This window comes from Nylanderia fulva, unplaced genomic scaffold (assembly GCF_048542155.1).
Source record: "Nylanderia fulva isolate GAGA-0341 unplaced genomic scaffold, ASM4854215v1 Scaffold8, whole genome shotgun sequence".
Taxonomy (NCBI): Eukaryota; Metazoa; Arthropoda; class Insecta; order Hymenoptera; family Formicidae; genus Nylanderia; species Nylanderia fulva.
Genome location: NW_028190916.1, coordinates 5,105,013 through 5,125,182, shown reverse-complemented (window position 1 = coordinate 5,125,182; position 20,170 = coordinate 5,105,013). Strand labels below are relative to the sequence as shown.

Below are 20,170 nucleotides of genomic sequence, written 5' to 3'. Positions count from 1 at the left end.
ATGCGCCGCGTCGGTGAAAACCGGAAGCTCGCACTTTTCGTCTCTCATCTGCATACATACGCCGCGCCGGCGTATTTTCCGGACTTCGTCGGCACAGATTGCGGAGCGAGTGTTCTATTTTAGCCTGATCGCGTTCCTCTTCTGGCATCGAAGATCCGATACATGAGTATACGCGATCCGATCGAAACGCTGATTAAGTGGAGCGGCGAACGATATCGATCGAGATTGCGACGTTTCCCTTTGCAGGCTTTGCTGCGAAGCAAGCTTTTACTTCCGTTCCGCGAATCATCCTTCATGACATGTCCATGAAAGAGAAAAACGAATTGATATTGATATGATACAAAAATCCGATTGACTCAGCGAGATTTGAATACATTACGAGTGGCTAAACGATTCGTCATCAATTACAGAGGAAATATTTAAAAATTTTATTGTGACTCTGTATGTTTCATTATATATGACTCTTACTATATTTATGTCTTGACTCATAAAGCAAACTTATAACTGCAGAATAGAAACAATTCAGTAACGATTTTAAACAAGTATTCATAATAATCGTGTCATGCGAATCTTATCCCTTAATTATGCCAATTAACAGTATCGTGGGATGTATCTTGCGTGAGTATAAATTATGTTTTAGAATGTGCCGAGAGAATGTTTTGTGTGGCTAATTTAATTGTTCGTATAAATTTTCTTTTATTTGCGAGTAAGCTTTCTCTTGCATAATATCAATTCAATTATATACTGTGCTGATAAAATTGCAGACATTATTTGCATTTCTAAGTAGTAAAGTATGATAAATTTATTATCGCAAGTGCATTGCTTTCAATATATTAGTTGCTCTTGAAATTTTTATCGAGAATATAAAGAATACATTTTGTTCGTAATTAAAATTTAAAAAATCAAAGAGAAATTAAGTATTTTTCTGCTTAATGAAATTCTAATTCTAAAAAAATATCATCAATAAAATTAATGCAGCATATAATAATTATTCTTGCCGTTTGATATTTCATACACGACTAATGGCTCGATGCAAATTAGCTTAGACGCAGCTTATTAATCTCTCATCTGTTGCATGCTCAGTGTGTTTGTGTTTCTTTTTTTTCATCAGAACTGTAGCTTACAAGACGCAAGCATGCATACGGGTACTCGACGATCGCATTCAGAGATGATCGATTTCTCCGACGAGGACGATTTGTCGAATGTCAATGTTAAGTCACTGGTAAGTTACGCTATATAAAGTCCATATTGTCCGTAAACTAACCGCAAACTAATAATTAGTAAAATAGTCAAGATATTATTAATTCAATCCTTCATTTGTACGGGAATCTAATCCAATTTTATTAACAATTAACGTTCTATACCTGTGAAAAATTAATTATCGAATGATTATATATAGATGGAACGTTTCCAAACTATATCGTATATGCACTTTCGTATATTCAAATTTTCGCAAACAGGGAAAGTCAATTTCTTAGAATTCGTCCGTGTTCTCTCTTTCTTCTCGTTTCTCTCATGATACAGCTGTTCTCCAATGACGCATTTCACGCGTTTCATGCTATTTTCTGACCTCACAATTTCCTGCAAACGAATCAACGCGTGGCACGAGATTGAGATGTGAGTTCTCATCTCGCGATCCACTAGATTACGATCGCGGAAACAATGACAGGCATAGCTCTAAATATAATAATTAGCTCGGCTGTGACGTTTGAACGACTGAAAGTAATTTTTTTTTTTTTTTGCGTGACATTTGATTAAAGGCGTCGAAGAAATTATGTCATCACTTTCGGGAATCGCGTGCTTTTACGCGAGCAAGAGTAACGAGAGTAAGTAATGAGCCGACGTGACCGAGCACGTTTCATAAAGTCGCTTTTTACGAAAAAGAAAGTAATAGTTTCCTGTTGTGTCGGTGAAACGGAACAAATCGTCCGAGAGATGTGACGATTGGTATCAACATATAATTATTATATATGCGAAATGCATATTCCGCGCGTAATAATTGTGTTTCACGGCGCGAGATTGCGCGCAAAAACACTTAATACGCATGCATACCCTCATCGACTCGCGCCTGCATTTTGTTCTTCTTCTTTTTGCGCATGCAGACACAGAACTATGTCTCGGAGACGAGCCGAAGCGATCAGGAGAAGCTGTGCAGGGAACGAATCGCGACCGGCGTGTCCATCAAGCAACTAGTAAGTGACTTATTATGTATGTGTTCAAATTTGCAGAGAAACACGTGAGGAAAAAAATCGTATTTTTTTTTCCTATAAGATATATAGGAAGCGCCTCGTTTCTCTTTCTAACGATAAGATCGAATCATTTCGTACGCTTTCGCCGCAAATTTAATTGCTTCGTTAATAAATAGCCGATACATTTGTCAGATATATTTTGTCACTAACAGTGTCGCAGTTTTGGCGACATCTCGAACATGAGCGACGGCGATCAGGCAGCTTTTGGGAAAACAAGTCACGCGATGGAAACCGAGGAGGTTTGTATATACATCTTACTTATAATACATTCAAATATGCATCGAATGATATACGTGTTCGTTTTGTCTTGCTCGTTATAGGCAAAAACAGTGTTGTAAAAGAAACAAAAGTGTTTTGATTCAAATTAAAAATTTTTACAAATTCTTTTTTAATATAAAAAAAGGAATAGAATAGTATTTTTATTTATTTTTTAAAATAGATTTTAACAATAAGATTTTTAAATTTTTGTGACAATTTTCTTGAGAAATAGAATGTCTTCATTCATTTAAATTTTCATTCTTCGCTTAATAATTTTTTTATTCGTAGAGTAAATATATAATTTACTTGCAATTGCTTAGTGACAGAGTAATAAGAGATTGATTCGCGTCGCATAGACAGAATTTGTGCAAGCATGCGAATGCTTATTAACGATGTCGCAAATTAGTCTTTGTCATGATATGTACGAGACAGGAATGAGAAATGCATTATCTAACCTTCGTTACTGCATGAGCCACTTTCGATATTTGCTTCATAACGTGGCCGATTATTCAAATTCTAAACAAATAATATAAATATTTTAATGATATACTAATCGCATTTAGAGCGTGAGTTCTGTGACATGAAACGTTAATATAATTGCATTGTAATTTTTTTCTGGGAAAAATCATATTTTTTCTTCTTCAACAACAAAATCTTGTTAATTTTATGCAAACGATATTTATTGTACAAGTAAAAACCTATAGATAGCAAAGAGTATTATAAAATAAAAAATTTGTATATTAAATGAAAAATGTTAGACGCAGCACGTGAAGTGTCTTCATCGCACTTCGAGAAACTTTTCGTCACGCGTCTCTAATAGGACGATCCATTAACTTGCGATCGATATTTCACAGAACTCGCGTCTCTCGAAACGGTTCATCGCTAATTTGTATTCTCGTTGACGCTCTCCCGCTCAATCGTAGAAAGCGAGGTCGATGGGTGATCTGAGATTATGCGAGCAGGGTTACTCGAGCTTCACCAAAGACGCGCCCGTCTTCGCCGGAGTGTCGGTTAAGGCCCTCGTAAGTAATCTTTTGTAAGTGACACGGACAACATCGGAGTCGGCCGAGCAACAATAGAGCAAACTATCGTTCTATCGAAACTGTGTAGCCTTTATCGTGGCTCGCGATCGGCAATTTCTATATCCAAGAGTAACGATCTACGTGTAGAAAACGATGGGCGTGTAATTGTCTTATCCTATCCGGTACTTGAAGGCCATCGATTATTATTTGCCGCGTTCGCATCGATCGCAAATAATCAAATCACGATTGAAAAAATAGAAACGCTGCGTTCGAGACGTCGATTTATAATGTTTCGCGATCATTTCCGTGAAAGTGCGGATTAATTTTTCGGTGTTTGAAATCCTTCATCAACTCTGATGCAAGGAGCGTTCAAGCAAACGATTAATAATTTATTCTCGCTGTTGACATAAATCTGAAAGTTTATTACCTTAACGGCATTTGATTAATTAATAAAATTTTTCGAACTCGATGAGTCGAGATTACACGGTTCAGAAGATTTAACTTTGATTTAACTTTATAATTCCTTTAGGAAATTTCTTACGCAAATTTCTCGCCGGAAAGCGACCTGTGAAGAAAATTTCGGTAATACGAGTTCTCTCCTTGAATAAGTACTCGGTCAAGTACAGTGTTCCGAGAACTCGCATGTCGGAGTAGTTTCATTCCATCGCGCCGCGAATGCCGTCTCTCCATTTATGGAAGGGTCCGACTTGATAATAACCCACTACTCAGTTGCCCTACTTCAGCCGATTGCGTGGAAATGTGAGCTCCGGATGGCGATCGCGAGTTTTTTTTTCACCCTCCGATATCGTCTGGTTTTCGGTGCACGATTTCGCTCCCGGAAACGTCGACGGGACCACGCGTACACCTATCAAAATTTTACGTTTTCCGATCCGAATATGGAAAAGACAGCGGGAGAAAAGCGGGTCAACCGGTGAGAATTGACGCATCGAGACCGCAATGCTGCTAAATGTGTCGCATAGTCGCTAGAATTTTTATTCTAATTACCAAATCGAGACAAATTAACGCGGTTGCCTCGAAAGATAAAGCAAATAAAAAGATAGAGCCACGAGTAATCAATAATAATAATTATGTGTGCAAAGAATAAATATCGAGAATCATAATAATGAATTATTTAGATAAATCATAGTAATTTAAAATGCAATATTCTTGTCTTATCTATTAACTTTTATCGTAACGTGATCCTAACGAGCCTTCGGTCTTATCTGCAAATCGTGCTACTGATGAGAGACGTTTGATTAAAATCCTTTCTATGCCAATTAAAGGAAGGCATTATTCGATATAATTTGATTTTATGATTCTATATGCGCCGTATAGAAATATATCGTGTTAACGGTAATGCCAAGCCATTAAACGTTCACGATCGTATCTGCTTTGCCGAAGAAAGCCTACTGATGCGGCTGATAGGCGTGACGGCGCCGAAAGCAAAGCCAATTCGAGATGAAGTGTGTATGAGCTCGTGGCGCGCGATTCAACGCGGATAAAATTTCGTGCTACTTCCAATGTTGTCCTTTGTCGTTCGTTTTGTTCGACCCTCTCCCTTTGTCCGTCCGATGCAGCAGTTGGCAAAGCTTCGCTCGAGGCGATCTCAAGACACCTCTCACGCGCAAATAACGAGGGAGAAAAGTCTCTTCTCGTGGATATTAAAATTCAAAATGAAAAGAAAAAATTAATTTTTCAAAAGAGAAGAAAAATCGTACGTGAATAATTAAAGCCTCGAGACACAAAGTATAGAGAAAGACCGTAGTGTCTACACATTGCTGCGAGCAAATATCCTTTCGCGCAAGATCGCCTTCTCCCTCGCTCGCTTCAAGGACGTGTGTATTTTTTATTGAGCGCACAGAATGTATGCTTAGAAAAAAAATAAATATTCTCGGACGTAAATATTAGCGAAGACTCAAGCGTCGTCTCCGCCTTCGACGCATATATTGTGTATACTTATTCTCAGCCGCGTGAGGGATCTCTCTCTCTCTCTCCCTATCTACCTGCAACTTATGATTTTAAAATTTCCGGTCGCGTCGTCGGCGACGCCATAACCGTGGATAATGGCGCGAGTATCGCTAACTGCTGCATCCCGTAATAAGTACTCGAGTACCGTATTCCGTCTGTTGTTCGTTTTTACGTCACCGTTTCACTAACCCGCGGCCTCCGTTTCTTCTCTTTGTTCTTCTCGACGTCTACCTCTTCCCGGCATGCGAAACCCTAAATTGACAATCATTGAAACCGACCTCGGGGGACAGAGGGCTTCCTACTGTAGTTTGGCAAGCTTAACGAGCGAGGGTAAGGACAAGGATCGTGCATGCGAGAGGCCGAAATTCGAGGTAAGAAAGACTTTGACGAGAGAGAGAGAAGCACGATCAAGTCGATTCGTACAGAGGTCTGATATTTCACTTGATCCAGAGTTCATTTTTCATTGCTTTTGCCGTCTCTTCTTCAAGAGAGAAATATATGCTTCGCTTTCTTAGCTTGCGATTGATTTTTCTGCTTTCTCAGACCTTTGTACGATCTTCTTGGAAAATCGATATTACTCTTTTGTGGAGATCGAAAATTGCAAGTTGAATTGCAGTTTATGGTTATGAAAATATTATAATACATATTGTAATAATTGTGTATAATCAATATTAGCTCTCTCTGGTACAAATTGTTCTTTTAATAAAACATCTTAAACTTGGGTCCGAATAAGTTTTGATAATTTTGCACGTATAATTTCCATTTCCGTACAATAAGATTTTTTGAATTTGCTTTTGTTCTTTCCAATCTATTTTCTTTGCATTCTTATTTTGAAAATAGAGCAAAGGGTTGGGGATGATAAAATTTTCCTGCTCCATAATAATATTAGAAGAGGACGAAATGTTTATTTGCAAAACTTTTTTCTCCATTTTCTTTCTTTTCCCTTTCTCTTTTAACTTTCAGATTTTTAGTATCTACTTTGTGACAAGGCAAACTTTTCTTTACAGAAATCAAGCTTCAACAAATTCGATGCTCTCACCAAGAAGACAGTTTTGCACGTACGTTCGGTTGATGCAGCAAAAGTGCAACAGCAACTAAATGCCGTAAGTCTCTCTTCCCATTACTCATATTATTTAACTCCGAAAAACCATATCATTTTTATATAAGCAACTTCTACAAGCGTAGTACAAAAATAAGAAAAAAATTACGAATTTTTCATCTTTATACGTATACACAAATTACATCGAACTTATCACCTTCCGGACGCAATTTGTTAAACTCTCGGCACACACCTTCGAGAGCGACGGTGCTAGAGAAAATCACCTGCCGCTCGGTTCTTCTAAAGAGGCGGCTGAAGAGAGCGAAAGCCGCGAAAAGGAGCTAATGAATTTTGAACGCGTTGCAGGTGGGTCCGGGTGGCGAGGCGAATACGAATTGTCGCAGCTGCGGCAAGGTCGTGTTTCAAATGGAGCAGACAAAGGCCGAGGGTCTGGTCTGGCACAAGAATTGCTTCCGGTGCGTGCAGTGCGGCAAACAGCTCAACGTGGACAATTACGAGAGCCACGAGAGCACGCTCTACTGTAAGCCCCACTTCAAGGAGCTCTTCCAACCGAAACCGGTCGAGGAGTCCGAACAACCCGGTAAGATGATTGCTGTGTCTCTCGGCCAGATATGTAGCGCGGATAAGCTATTTCTTTCCTTTTCTTAAGCCGTTAAGCCGCTAATCCGCTTAAACGGATCGCTCTCTCGCGGAATATTACACGTTCAATCTTAACGCGGAATACTTAACGATCAATGTCGATCTCGTCGTCGCAGGGCTTCGGGAGAACTTTGCGCGCGTAAATGTATTAAAGGAACGTAAAATTGGAAGAGATCCAAAGTTGGTTCTCGCAGTGCTCGTAAATTTCTTCTCGCTCTAATGATTGAGCCGGGGCGCTCGATTAATCCCAGCCAGGTTTTTGTAATTTTGTGTACCAACTTATGCCGCGTTTCTTCTTTCCCGATAACAAGGTACGCGTTAAAAAGAAAAAAAAATGAGTATGTAGAACATAAAGACAATCGGAAACAAGGCTGCATTCTTGATGCAGAGATAACAGAAAGGAAGTTGTACGAAGACGTCTAACAAAGACAGAGTGGTGTATATAAGGGAATCTAGATGTAGCATAATGCTGTCTTAATTGCTGGCATAACTTGAAAAGGGAGGAGGGAAACATACCAAGAACACCGAGTCGTCGCGGATCCATACTTTGTTATACGCTGTTAGCGGAGAGGCTAACATCGCAGAGTCCTCTTTTCTCTTCTCCCTCTAGCCCGACCTGTATAATTACATGCGTGCACGCGCGCACCGAGAGAGAATGAGTGGTATCGTTAATGCGACAAAGAGTTTGTCTTGTGAACTCCGCAGTGCGACCTCGAAAGCCGGAGCTGATCATACGGGAGAACGAGCCGAAAGAGTTGCCGCCCGATGTGGTTCAGAGGTAACAATATTCGACTTGCGTGTATGTATGTGTGTGTGGAACGTCAATCTGGAGATTGCTCCTAACGTTGTCCCTTTTGGCGAGTGGCTTATCTAACCATTGATTCGGCCCTGTCGAATGGAAGACTTATCTGTGTATCTGAAATCGAGTCTCTCGCATCAGCGTGTCGATTAATATACAACGGGGGATGCAAATTCGTTCCGAAAACGAGGGGCGACATTTCCCAGTATATTTTACATAATTAGGAAAAAACTAATTTTCTACTCTCAACAGTGAAATTAATTATCTCGTTTTTTGCATGAAATAGTGAAGTGATCAATATTATTCGGTTAATAACGCTATTAACGCTTTCAACTTGCGTGCAAAATTATCTGGTGCAGATTTTTTATTGTCTATATTACTTTTATTTTACATAGTTGACAAGATTCTTTAAAATATTTATTACTAAATATGTATCGTAGCCCAGGTATCATCAGGAAGTGAAATAACAAAAATTAATACAGTCATTTTTTCATCAAAATTATATTATGTACGATATTACTAATAGTTCGCAAGAAACGAGTGGAATCTCAGCAAGTAAGTGGCGAGAAAATCCTCGAGAAAATAAAAAATTTGTCGTAACGTGATCTACATAATGTAATGATATCAAATCGCCTCTTTCTCTTTAACACCAGCACTTTTAACAATATTTTCTTTCATCTCGGACACTTTTTAAAACTTTTCATCGCGTGTGCAATTTTGTTTTCTTTTTCGCAAATTGCTGTTCTCGAGTGGCGATCTAACAAATTCACCATCGAGAAGAGAGAGTGTCTAAATGTTTAAACAGAAGCGGAAGCACTGGGAGTGAAATATAAAGAGAGATCTCTTCTCTGAATTTTTCAGCTTCCGACAAACCCGACCTAGGACTCGAGGAGCTCTCAAGCTTAAACGTCAAATCGCGCTTCCAAGTCTTCGAGAAAGCTAGCACAGAGAACGCCTAATGAAATTGAGAGATCGCCGTCGCAGATCGCCGTCAAGAGATCACCCAGCATCCTCAGTAAACTGGCCAAGTAAGCAATCAATAATACATTTTTTTGTGGTGCAAAACCGCTGATTAAAAATCCATCTGTTTATAATATATACGCAGAGTAGAATTTCTCATTATATCTGAGTATATTAACTGATAATGGAAATCATATCTCTCTTTCATATACGACACTATTTAAAACTACGATATCTTAACATGATATTCATTTCCGTAGAATGTGTAATGATGAGTCTGTAATTTCTATCATATTTGTTTTTATGTAAAGGATTAAAATAATATCCAAGAACGCTGCCAAAGAATTGATAAATATAATTAAAATTTATTTTTGCTAAAAAATTAAATTAAAAATATTATAATGATATTATTACACTCTTAATTGGATATGATGATCGCAAGAAAGAATTTTTCATTAGCAAATCAGTAATGAAAGTAGAAACGCATTGCGAGAGATTCTAAGATTTTCATTATGATAATTGTGACGCACCTATATATAATCGAATATAAATCTCACCGTTGAAAATCTCATTAATCTACTTGGCGTACGACACAACCGGTATTTTCGCGGTATTCAGCAGTCAGCGGTTTTCTTTTCGTAACTTGAGACTCGAGAAAACACACAGCGACAGAACATACTACAAGCGTAATCGGAATATCCGTAACCGCCTTGCATGTCTTCTCATGCAGATTCCAGGCGAAAGGCATGGATATCGGCGTGGCGGACGAATCTCTCAATGGGATACCCTACGAGGAGTCGAGCGAAAGCGAAGACGACGTCGAGACGGAAGAGACCGAAGGTGAGATAAATAACAGGGCACTTTTACTTGGCATTAACAAATCCATTGGATTTGGCAGGAACGTCAATTTCTCTCGATTTAAATGTCAAATCTTTTACTTCTTCTCCGATCAATTTGTTATTCTCGCACATGCCCCGTCGCATTTCATTGCAATTGTATTAATTTGTTATTCATGATTTTTCAGAAGTGGAAACCGAGATTGTGAAGGCAAAACGTACCACGCGCGAACGACCGATCAGTTTCTCGAAGATGGATGACATGAAGAATCGTTGGGAATCCACCAGTCAGCAGGGAAGGCGCGAGATTCAGCGCGAAGCTAGGAAGGAAGAAATCGCAGGAATCCGCTCGCGATTGTTCATGGTAATTAATTATCCCTATAAAAACAATTGGAAAAAAATTAATAAGTTATAATTACTTTGAAGGAAAAGGAGAAACTTGCTATTTTATAAGGGATTTAAAGTACATTATTTATTTGTTTTAATATTGCAATATAATTTCGCTATTATAATATATTGTCTCTCTTCCTCTGCTCTTTACAGGGAAAACAGGGTAAGATGAAGGAAATGTATCAGCAGGCAGTAGCCGGAAATGATCGCGTCACGAAGATAAATGCGGCGGAGGAGATCCAGCACTCGACTGCCCACGCTCGTTCTATCAAAGAGAGATTTGAACGAGGCGAGCCAATCGCAGCTTCGGACGACGAAATCGATAGTAATAAACCAAAACCGGAGAAAGCTGACGAAGAAGTAATCGCAGCAGGTACGAATTCATATTTTTACTAATTAAATGACTTGCGAATTGAAAGCTATTATATATAATATAATACAAACGGAGATATTAATATGTATATCACAAAAGAGCTCGAAGAAATATTTAATCGAAAATACTGTCTAACTATATAATGAACATAAAAAGTGTACAAGATTTATGGGATAATTGAAAATACGTATAATAAAAATCTATTTGCTGTAAAAAAATATAAAAAGAAATATTAACGTTGTTTGTATTCGTTTTAAAATTAATTAAATTATCGGTAATTACGAATGAATAAATGTAACGAGGTGATGTCTGGAATAGAAAATATTAATATTTGTATTTTAATGACATACATTTTAATCAGATGTACGCTGTTGTCAAGAATTAGGAGTAAAGCTTGAAAGAAAGTAACTAATATTGCTTATAATATAATAAATGGGAAAGATTCGGTGCAAAAACTCTCTATATATAGAATAGAAGACTGTGTTAAGAGGTCATATTAATATTCATCGGTTTCTGTGAGATTTATTTTTCTGTTCCGAAGATAGAGACAAGTAATTACAAGTTGTCAAAATGCACAGAGGGAAAGTATCGACGACGCTAATTAACTGTTTATAAGCATATGATTGATTTATAGTAATCTATGTTGGTCACAGGTATCAGCAGGAAATCGCGATCGCTCTTTTTGGAACTGGATGCCTCTGCAGCGAAAATAGGACGTCCGGTAACGCCAGTGCATCCGAAGACACCAACCGAAAATCCACGACGTGCACGAGACGTAAGTTCAATTTTTTATTTATTTATTATTCGATTTAAGTCGTTTCTACGATTCGTCTTTCAAATCTTTCAGACATTGATTGTCTGCTAAAATTACGAGTAGTTTGAACAAGTTCTACATATTTGAATAATAAAATTTATATAATTTATTTTTAATTTTAGAAATATTAATTTTTCAGTCATTAAAAGATTAAGACATTTTCTTTAAGTATATATTTGTTTAAAAAATATTTTTCAGATACTTAAATTTCTCCAAGTAAGCGACTCTAAAAATTCTCTTTATTATTAGCTATTATTACATATTATATTATTTATTTATATTATCCGATATTACGTCGCTCAATTTAATATTCAAAGCAAAGTTGCATCAAGAAAAATACTTTACTCGAGACAAACGTACATATCTCGCTTTTGAACAAGAGATATCAAACATAAGAACATTTGCGCGAAATAGGCAAGTGTCATCGCGTATAGTAATGTTAATTTTCGAAATATCTGCGAAAAAAGGCGTTCATGGGTCGTCAAGTCTCAGACGATGTGGTACGCAGTTCGGATGCGACCGAGGAGGTTCACGTAGAAACGTCGGAAATTTCGAACAAGTTTAAATTCTTCGAGACCTACAGGGAACCGGAGAAACAGCGAAAGCAGTTTCGCATCACGCCTCCTCGCGACGGTCAAGTCAAGGTTCGATCCTTTGACTTTGTTGTCGTTGATTGACTCACGCTTTTGTGTGATTTCATCTAACAAATACGTGTACGTGTTAACTAATTAAGTAATCGTATAATGTATCGCATTACATACTCGATAGAATACGACTTTCGCTATTAAAAAAGACTTTCTATCGAATTAGAAGAAAAATATATAGAAACTAATAAAATATTCACTTAATCAAGTAACTGATGTAGAAAAAAAATTGTATAAAATTATTACGTTAGGGATAATGCTTTCAGTATTTTTCCTTTCTTCTGATACTATATTAGCTTTCGTATTAATTTATTTTTATATCGTATTTCACATACAGCACGTTATTGCTCATGCAATGACGTTATTATTCACTGATAAAATCTTCGATTATCGATAAAGCGGCTATATATGTAAAGATATGTTGAAATTTATATCGATATTAGCGATACGAGACTAAATCGCGCACATCATAAAATATTGCATCAAACTTTTTTTTTAATCATCTGCAAATATGTTTTAATATTTTATTTTTATTGTTAGTTTAATATTAACGTGGTTTTGTTATTTTCCCTGACACTCCTTGCATTAAATAACTCATGTTACTTAACAAAATTGCCCAAAATTATTTCGCAATGAGATATTGATTCCAAATTCGTCAAAGAGTTTATTATTATTAGACAAAGATTGAAAACAGTCTGTATACGTATAATTTAAAAAAGGGTCTTTCTAAAAAATAGGAAATTAGTCCCAATCATATAAGAAACAATAGCTATGATGAACTTCTTCTAAATAAAATTTCTCTATATTTTTTTAATACAATTCAAAATAAGAGTCTTCTGCAAAAATATTGTGTTATGTAAAATTCTTTGTCTTTCTTTTAGAAATAACATAATATTTCGAGGAAGAAATATTTTATTTAGTAAATATTTCAATTCCGATAATTACTATCTCTCAAAAGAATGCAGCCTGAAACATCTCGTTTATCTCGTACACCCGAAAAATCAACAACTCCCAAAAACCCCCAGCTCTCTTTCTCTCCTCAATATACCTATCACTGATAGAATGTGTGTCTATCGATAATAATTTTAATACAATTCAGAATAAGAGTCTTCTGCAAAAATATTGTGTTATGTAAAATTCTTCGTCTTTCTTTTAAAAATAACATAATATTTCGAGGAAGAAATATTTTATTTAGTAAATATTTCAATTCCGATAATTACTATCTCTCAAAAGAATGCAACCCGAAACATCTCGTTTATCTCGTACACCCGAAAAATCAGCAACTCCCAGAAACCCCCAGCTCTCATTTTTTCCTCAATATACCTACGCTGGTGGAATGCGTGTCTATCGATAATAATTATCGAAACGCGATAACGAGAGCTCTGTATACTCGCTCATAATAAAAGGCCCCCTGTATGAAGGGTCCGGCGATGCGTCGCGACTCACACAAGTGCAAAGTCGACGCTCCAACACCAACCGGCGGGCTGTCCTTGAACCCCCCAGAAGTGGTCAGCGCTGCAACAGCAGCAGCAGCAGCAGCAGCAACAACCATACTTTTACCGTTAGTATTCCTACATCCTTCTCTTCGTGAAGAGCAAACGGGCAACGAACAGACCGGGAACTCGCGGCGGGTCCAGAGACCCGACAGAAGGAGGGCGCGCGAGATACGAAGCCCCCATCATCGCAGTAACTCACACACCCGTAGGGGAGAAGTACACACCGCCGTGTTCCTCCTCATGTGAACGGCATAGCAACCGGCGACCGGCTGTCGCGACGGTCTTCTCACGAGCCGGAGAAAGAGAGTCTCCCTCGAGAGCGCGTCCAAGGTGGCAGACGGTTTGAGCGACGACGCTTTAGTCTTCATCCGCTCGCCGAGGAAGCGTCATTAAATATTGTGGAAAGGTAATTATCGCGATTTTTCCCCCACGTAGCGAACGCGGCCAAGTCGGCATTTCGTAATTGCTCGGATTGTCGAAAGTATACCTGCTCGCCGCAGGTATACGCAAGGTATGCGCTCTCTTCGGAGATTTCTCTCCGCTCGCGGATCCGCGATTCTTCTCGCTTCGAAAAAGTGACGCGGTTGAAGTTTCTAGTTGACAGTTTGACAAGTAATCAAATTTGCTCCGATTAATAGCGAGCGCGATCGACTCGGGTTTATTCTCCGGCTTATGTGATCGTGATTTCATATTCCAGAGTTATTTCATTAATTGATGATTATTTTGGTGCTTCTGTGTGTTTGCTGTGCTGGATATTCTCTGATAATTAAATTGAAAAGTATTCAATTTTTTTTAAATAAAACAAATTTAGACTGAATCTATTTAATTAACTGCCCTGTGCATTCGAGCTCTGTAGATAAAATATAAATTGGATTCCAGTACTCCGGATCTTTTCAACAAAATTTTGGAAGTAGATCGTTCTATATCGCGAGTGGATACATCTCGCGTTTGCAGAAGAGGTGAAAATTGCGCGAGAAACTCCGATATGAAAGTTTCAATTACCATATTTAGAGAGAATCATTAATACGCGTGTAACCGCGCAACCGTGTGTTCCCATCGAATTGTTGATTGTTTTTAATTACTTTTCAACGTACAATCGAGATCTTTTTCTGGCCTCGCGTCGCGCGACCGTAAGTGCGTTTCCGTTGATGGTAATCTTCGAAGAAACGGACGTCGCTTTTGCGGGGCGGAATCTCTCTCTTTCTCTCTCGTCGCGGCTTGATTTGCCGCTTGAAGGATACCGTGTGATCAAATATCCTTTCTGGACTGGTGATTTTATGGAATTCCGCTGGAAGTACGCTCCCGTAGCTTCTCTCTCTCTCTCTCCGCCGCTCCATTATTCCAATATAAAATCTTAATATGAAATCCGGCCAAGAATCAGTGTATCAAAACGCTGCCTTCGCCCCACCCTAATTAAAAAGCACAGACTTCTGTGTTAATTAACCAAATTAGATTCTTTAAAAGCGCGTAGGAAACAGATAAATTTTTTTTTTTTTTTTTTTTTTTTTTTTCGAGAATACACCTACTCCTTATTTGCGATTTCATTGCTTATATTATATATTTTTGCTTTCTTATATTCTCTCTTCTTATTAATAATAATTACTATATAATAATTATAATTCGTGTTTGCAAGTATTTATAATTTTGAATTAAGACACGGTGAAATAATTCGTTCATGTGTGTTTCTAACTTTATGTGACGGGAATTTCCTTAATTCCAGACTAAATACGATAAACACCATAGGTCTCTCGCCTAATTCAATAAAAACACCGTGCGACAATTATTGATTTCCCATTTCCTCTCGCTTTCGACTCTAAAAGTCCTCTCTGGAGTTAACTCGAATTTAACGCGACCGTTGATAAGATAATTTAGAGTTTCCACAGTTGTATTTTTTTCGCAATGTTTAAGATAGATTAATTGATAATACGACGATAATCGAAGCATGCAGTCTCAGTTTTCTTATTTTTTTTTTTTTTCACCATAATCATATGAGATGAATCACTCATATTACGTGATCTATCTATTTCAACTCTAATTACTTTAATTATTTCCTCCCAACTGTAACATATTTATTTTAACAAGTTCTCTCTCGCTGCTCCCTCAAGAGTGTCGCTTCTCTCTCAAGAGAAACGGCTGCACTCACGCACTTCGATATTTTTTTGCTGAAGAGCAAATTCGTCGACGTAAACGAAAGCGAGAAGAGTAAATTAGTCGGATTGTCGCAATAAGTGACACGACAATTGACCGCTCCGCATAGTGCGGGTACTGCTGTTGAACCTGTCAATTCGTCGTCGTCAACCTTGAAGCGGCCCGCAACTCTTTTGCTCGATTAAGCCGACGATTTCGGTCGATAATCCTGAACAGACCTGAACTGAGAAACAAGAGTGGTCCCTTTCAAATTGTCACACTCTTCGATCGCATAATGTAGAATCGGATTTTCAGCTTCTACCTGACCTGCTGGGTTCAGGTACAAATGAGTCCAGGTTTGTCGGAGAGAACTTTCGTAAAAAAGGGACCCTATTTTGTATAATAGGAGCTCTTATTGATATTACGGTATTCTGGTTGTGAGGTTTCAAAGAATGTGAATTTTTAGTTATTTATGTATCTTATACGATTCTTTTTCTTATGCAATCAGATATTTTTTTTTAGAAACATTCATTGCCGTTTCTCAAAACTTTTGTTTGTGCGCGATGGGTAATATTATTTTAAACATTGTATCAACATATATATATATATATACATAAATTATGCTTTTTAGTTTTTCGAAGATATTATTTAAACAATTATATAATTTGTCGTTTTTTTATATTATTTTTCCAACTTTATCATATAGACAACTATGGTTTATTTATGTTTATAACTATTCTTATATTTATACATTTGTCTTTTTATAAAATAATTTTGGATCAAATAAGATTTGTAGTAGTTTCTACATGAGATTTATAGTCGTACCACCCACGCTTAAAACCTTTAGAGCTGACTCATGTCGGATACAGCACGTAAAAAAGAACATTTTGGTCGTCGATTTTCAGCTTACCTGAGATCCTTTCCAACGAAGTATATATTTGTGTGCGTGCGTATATGTGTACAATATGTGTGTGTGTGTGTGTGTGTGTGTCTGCATCACAAGTCTAAATATTCCATTCAAAATTATCGTGCGATAAAAAAATATACGAAATATGTTCCTCGCAATTATCTGTTCTTGTCACTTTATCATATAATTTTTCTACTAAAAAATTATTTTTGCATGTAAATTAATAAATATATCCCACAACCTACAATAATTTTAATAATAATTATTTGATAAATTTCTAGAAAAACTGAAACTAGTTTTTGAGTGAAAATAATAATGTGTAATTAGTATGCAAGAATTGCATGCACAAACTTAATGAACAAGATTAATACAGATTAAAATATATTCAAATATATGTATAAGTTCAGCTAATTGACATCTTTTTCTGAGTAAAAAGATATCAATTATTTTTATAATATAATTATTATTACTTTCTTATTTTAATTAAATATAAATCTTGGAGTTAATTGTATTTCATTAAATACACCGTGCTTATAGATTTTATATAATTGTAACGCTATTATTTCCTGCATTTATTTACCTTTTGCAGACGTCAAGAGGAAATATTCTCTTTTATAAAAAAATGTTTTATGAAAATTTGGCGAGGCATTTATTAATTAAAAATCTATGCTTTTATCAAGAAATAGACACCTGCGAAAATGAAAGACTTTAATCTAAAACATAAGAAAACATCCATATATCATTATCTTACATTGGAATAATAATACAATACACAGTCATGAGTTCTCTTCTTTAAATTTTAAATACTTTTTATCTGTGACGAGGTTTTACAAGATTAAAAATGGACGTTGTTATTTTTAACAATTTTAATTGTACCCCATCTTGTTTAAATGTTTTTATAACGCTTGATTGATGTGTTTAATATCTGCTAAACAATTCGCAATAGAAGCATTGAACGAGAGCAATAATAATAGAGAAACATCGAATCACATGATTTGTTTTATAAAAATCTAAAAAAAAAGAAAGAACTTTGATAGAAGAAAAAGGAATAATAAAAATGACTGTAAGAGAGTCTGGTTAAATCTAATAAATCTAATAAAGTCAAGTTCTTGAAAACGAGAGGGATTGAGACTGTCTTCGATAAGAAGATAAAATAATCAAGTAATGTGATTCGAGCTGTTCAACAATTTGATGTCATCATTATTATAACATCGTTTGAACTATTGAAACAGATGGATTCACCGGATCGCGAGATATACCGCGATCCCGACGTCGTCAGGGCCAACGACAGGGTGGATGAGGTGGTGCACACAGATACGGCGAGGAAGATGCTGTCCATCTTCCGACAGATGGAAGAAAACGCAAGCAAGGAGGAATTGCCGGATGGTCCGAAACCTTTGAAGCGCTTCACACCGCCCCCTGAGGACAAATTCGCCAAGGCGACGGCGTCGGATTCTGAGGAGGATGAGGAAGAAGAAAACGAAGAGTCTGAAGGTGAAGAGAGCGCCGAGGAGAAGGATCCCAACTACGTCCGTGCTCCTGACAAGGTATGCATGCATGCGATATTTATACTGGATTTTTCATTCAATTTATTTAAACGTATTATAATATTAATATATTAATTTATAATTTTCTGCTTTTTTCTCAAAATTTCTTTTTACACATCATATAAGTTTTCGACATTCTAATTTTACTAAATAAATTCAGATCTGACATTCTAAAAGTGGATATTTATACTGGATTTTTCATTCAATTCATTCAAGCGTATTATAATATTAATATATTAATTTATAATCTTTAAATATAATTTTATTAAATATATTAATTTATAATCTTCACTGCTCTTTTCTCAAAATTTCTTTTTACACATCATATAAGTTTTCGACATTCTAATTTTACTAAATAAATTCAGATCTGACATTCTAAAAGTGGATATTTATATTGGATTTTTCATTCAATTCATTCAAACGTATTATAATATTAATATATTAATTTATAATCTTTAAATATAATTTTATTAAATATATTAATTTATAATCTTTTCTGCTCTTTTCTCAAAATTTCTTTTTACACATCATATAAGTTTTCGACATTCTAATTTTACTAAATAAATTCAGATCTGATATTCTAAAAGTGGATATTTATACTGGATTTTTCATTCAATTCATTCAAACGTATTATAATATTAATATATTAATTTATAATCTTTAAATATAATTTTATTAAATATATTAATTTATAATCTTCTCTGCTTTTTCTCAAAATTTCTTTTTACACATTATATAAGTTTTCGACATTCTAATTTTACTAAATAAATTCAGATCTGATATTCTAAAAGTGAAAAGAGCGTGCTTCTAACAAGGTATGCATGCGATATTTATACTGGATTTTTCATTCAATTCATTCAAGCGTATTATAATATTAATATATTAATTTATAATCTTTAAATATAATTTTATTAAATATATTAATTTATAATCTTCTCTGCTTTTTTCTCAAAATTTCTTTTTACGCATTATATAAGTTTTTGACATTCTAATTTTACTAAATAAATTCAAATCTGATATTCTAAAAATGGAAGGAGCTGGATTATTTTGTTCACCGACAAGAAATTGGTGCAAATTTTCGGAGCAAATCTAGATTTCAGGTTTAATCGTTTTGGGAAGGCTGTCTTTTACTCCTGATTATATGATTACATTATCCCATAATTTCCGAAATTCTCGTCTAGGTTGAGGACGAATTCTTGAAACAAGCGCAAAATGCGGCGCGCGCCAAGACCCTTCGCGCCAAGTTCGAGCACTGGGAGGAGACCGATGGCAAGGTCAACAATCACCATATCGCCGAAATGGAAATGGCTCAGGGTACGGGCGAACAATCCAGCATAGAGTCCGCGAGCAGTTTGAGAGCTCGTTTCGAGTCTCTCGGCTCGCAGAGCAACGATTCTCCGCGCGCACCGAAGGTCAAAGTTAATCGATTTGTGGTAAGTACTTGTGGAAGCACTTCGTCAAATATAATCGCACACGTTTCACCCACATCCTCGACAAATATCATACTCGAGACAATATTCGCGATTCGTCGTTCATAGTCTGAGCCATCTACCCTGCATCCATCATTTCACGTCCATCCATCTGTCATTTGTGTCTTGATTCTCTACTATATTGATTAAACTTGAAAAGCACTCATTTTTATCCTTTCTTTTTTAATGTAAGATATTTCTCTGGCTGACTTATATGCGCCTAATTGTGTGTGTGTGTGTGTTTGTTCAGAAATTTGAAAGACCAAATATATCTCTCCCAGTGAACATTCCTCTTTCGTTTTTGAACAACTCGGTATCATGAAGTATGCGCATGGTGTGAATTTTTTGAATTGTCGTCATTCTGCCTGCTTATCAACTTATATGTTGGAATTATAAATGTATTCTTTTAAATTTACATTGTGAGCAGTGTTTATATTGCGTCAGAATTTCAGAACAAAAAATATGTAGAGTATTTTTGATACGCGCTTTTAATAAGCGCATTTTATTGGAACTCGCAAATCAGCGTTTCAAACGCAATAAGAACACTGCTTGAAAGCACGACTGATTTATATTTTATTTTATTTATTATATGTCTTGTATATATATAAAGCA

At 36.2% G+C, this 20,170-nt stretch overlaps 1 protein-coding gene across 1 annotated transcript in view; it reads left to right on the top strand.

Moving 5' to 3' along the window:
• The window catches only part of LOC114938542 (uncharacterized), a 33,444-nt gene that overhangs the window by 7,738 nt on the left and 5,536 nt on the right, over positions 1-20,170 (top strand). Inside the window, 17 exon segments of the mRNA XM_085489269.1 lie at positions 1,112-1,222; positions 2,103-2,192; positions 2,402-2,488; positions 3,431-3,529; positions 5,788-5,868; positions 6,505-6,600; positions 6,903-7,137; positions 7,902-7,966; positions 8,835-8,951; positions 8,953-9,023; positions 9,686-9,795; positions 9,980-10,155; positions 10,335-10,554; positions 11,208-11,329; positions 11,836-12,012; positions 17,775-18,089; positions 19,271-19,522. Of these exon segments, the coding sequence (XP_085345395.1) occupies positions 1,112-1,222; positions 2,103-2,192; positions 2,402-2,488; positions 3,431-3,529; positions 5,788-5,868; positions 6,505-6,600; positions 6,903-7,137; positions 7,902-7,966; positions 8,835-8,951; positions 8,953-9,023; positions 9,686-9,795; positions 9,980-10,155; positions 10,335-10,554; positions 11,208-11,329; positions 11,836-12,012; positions 17,775-18,089; positions 19,271-19,522 (2,424 nt within the window).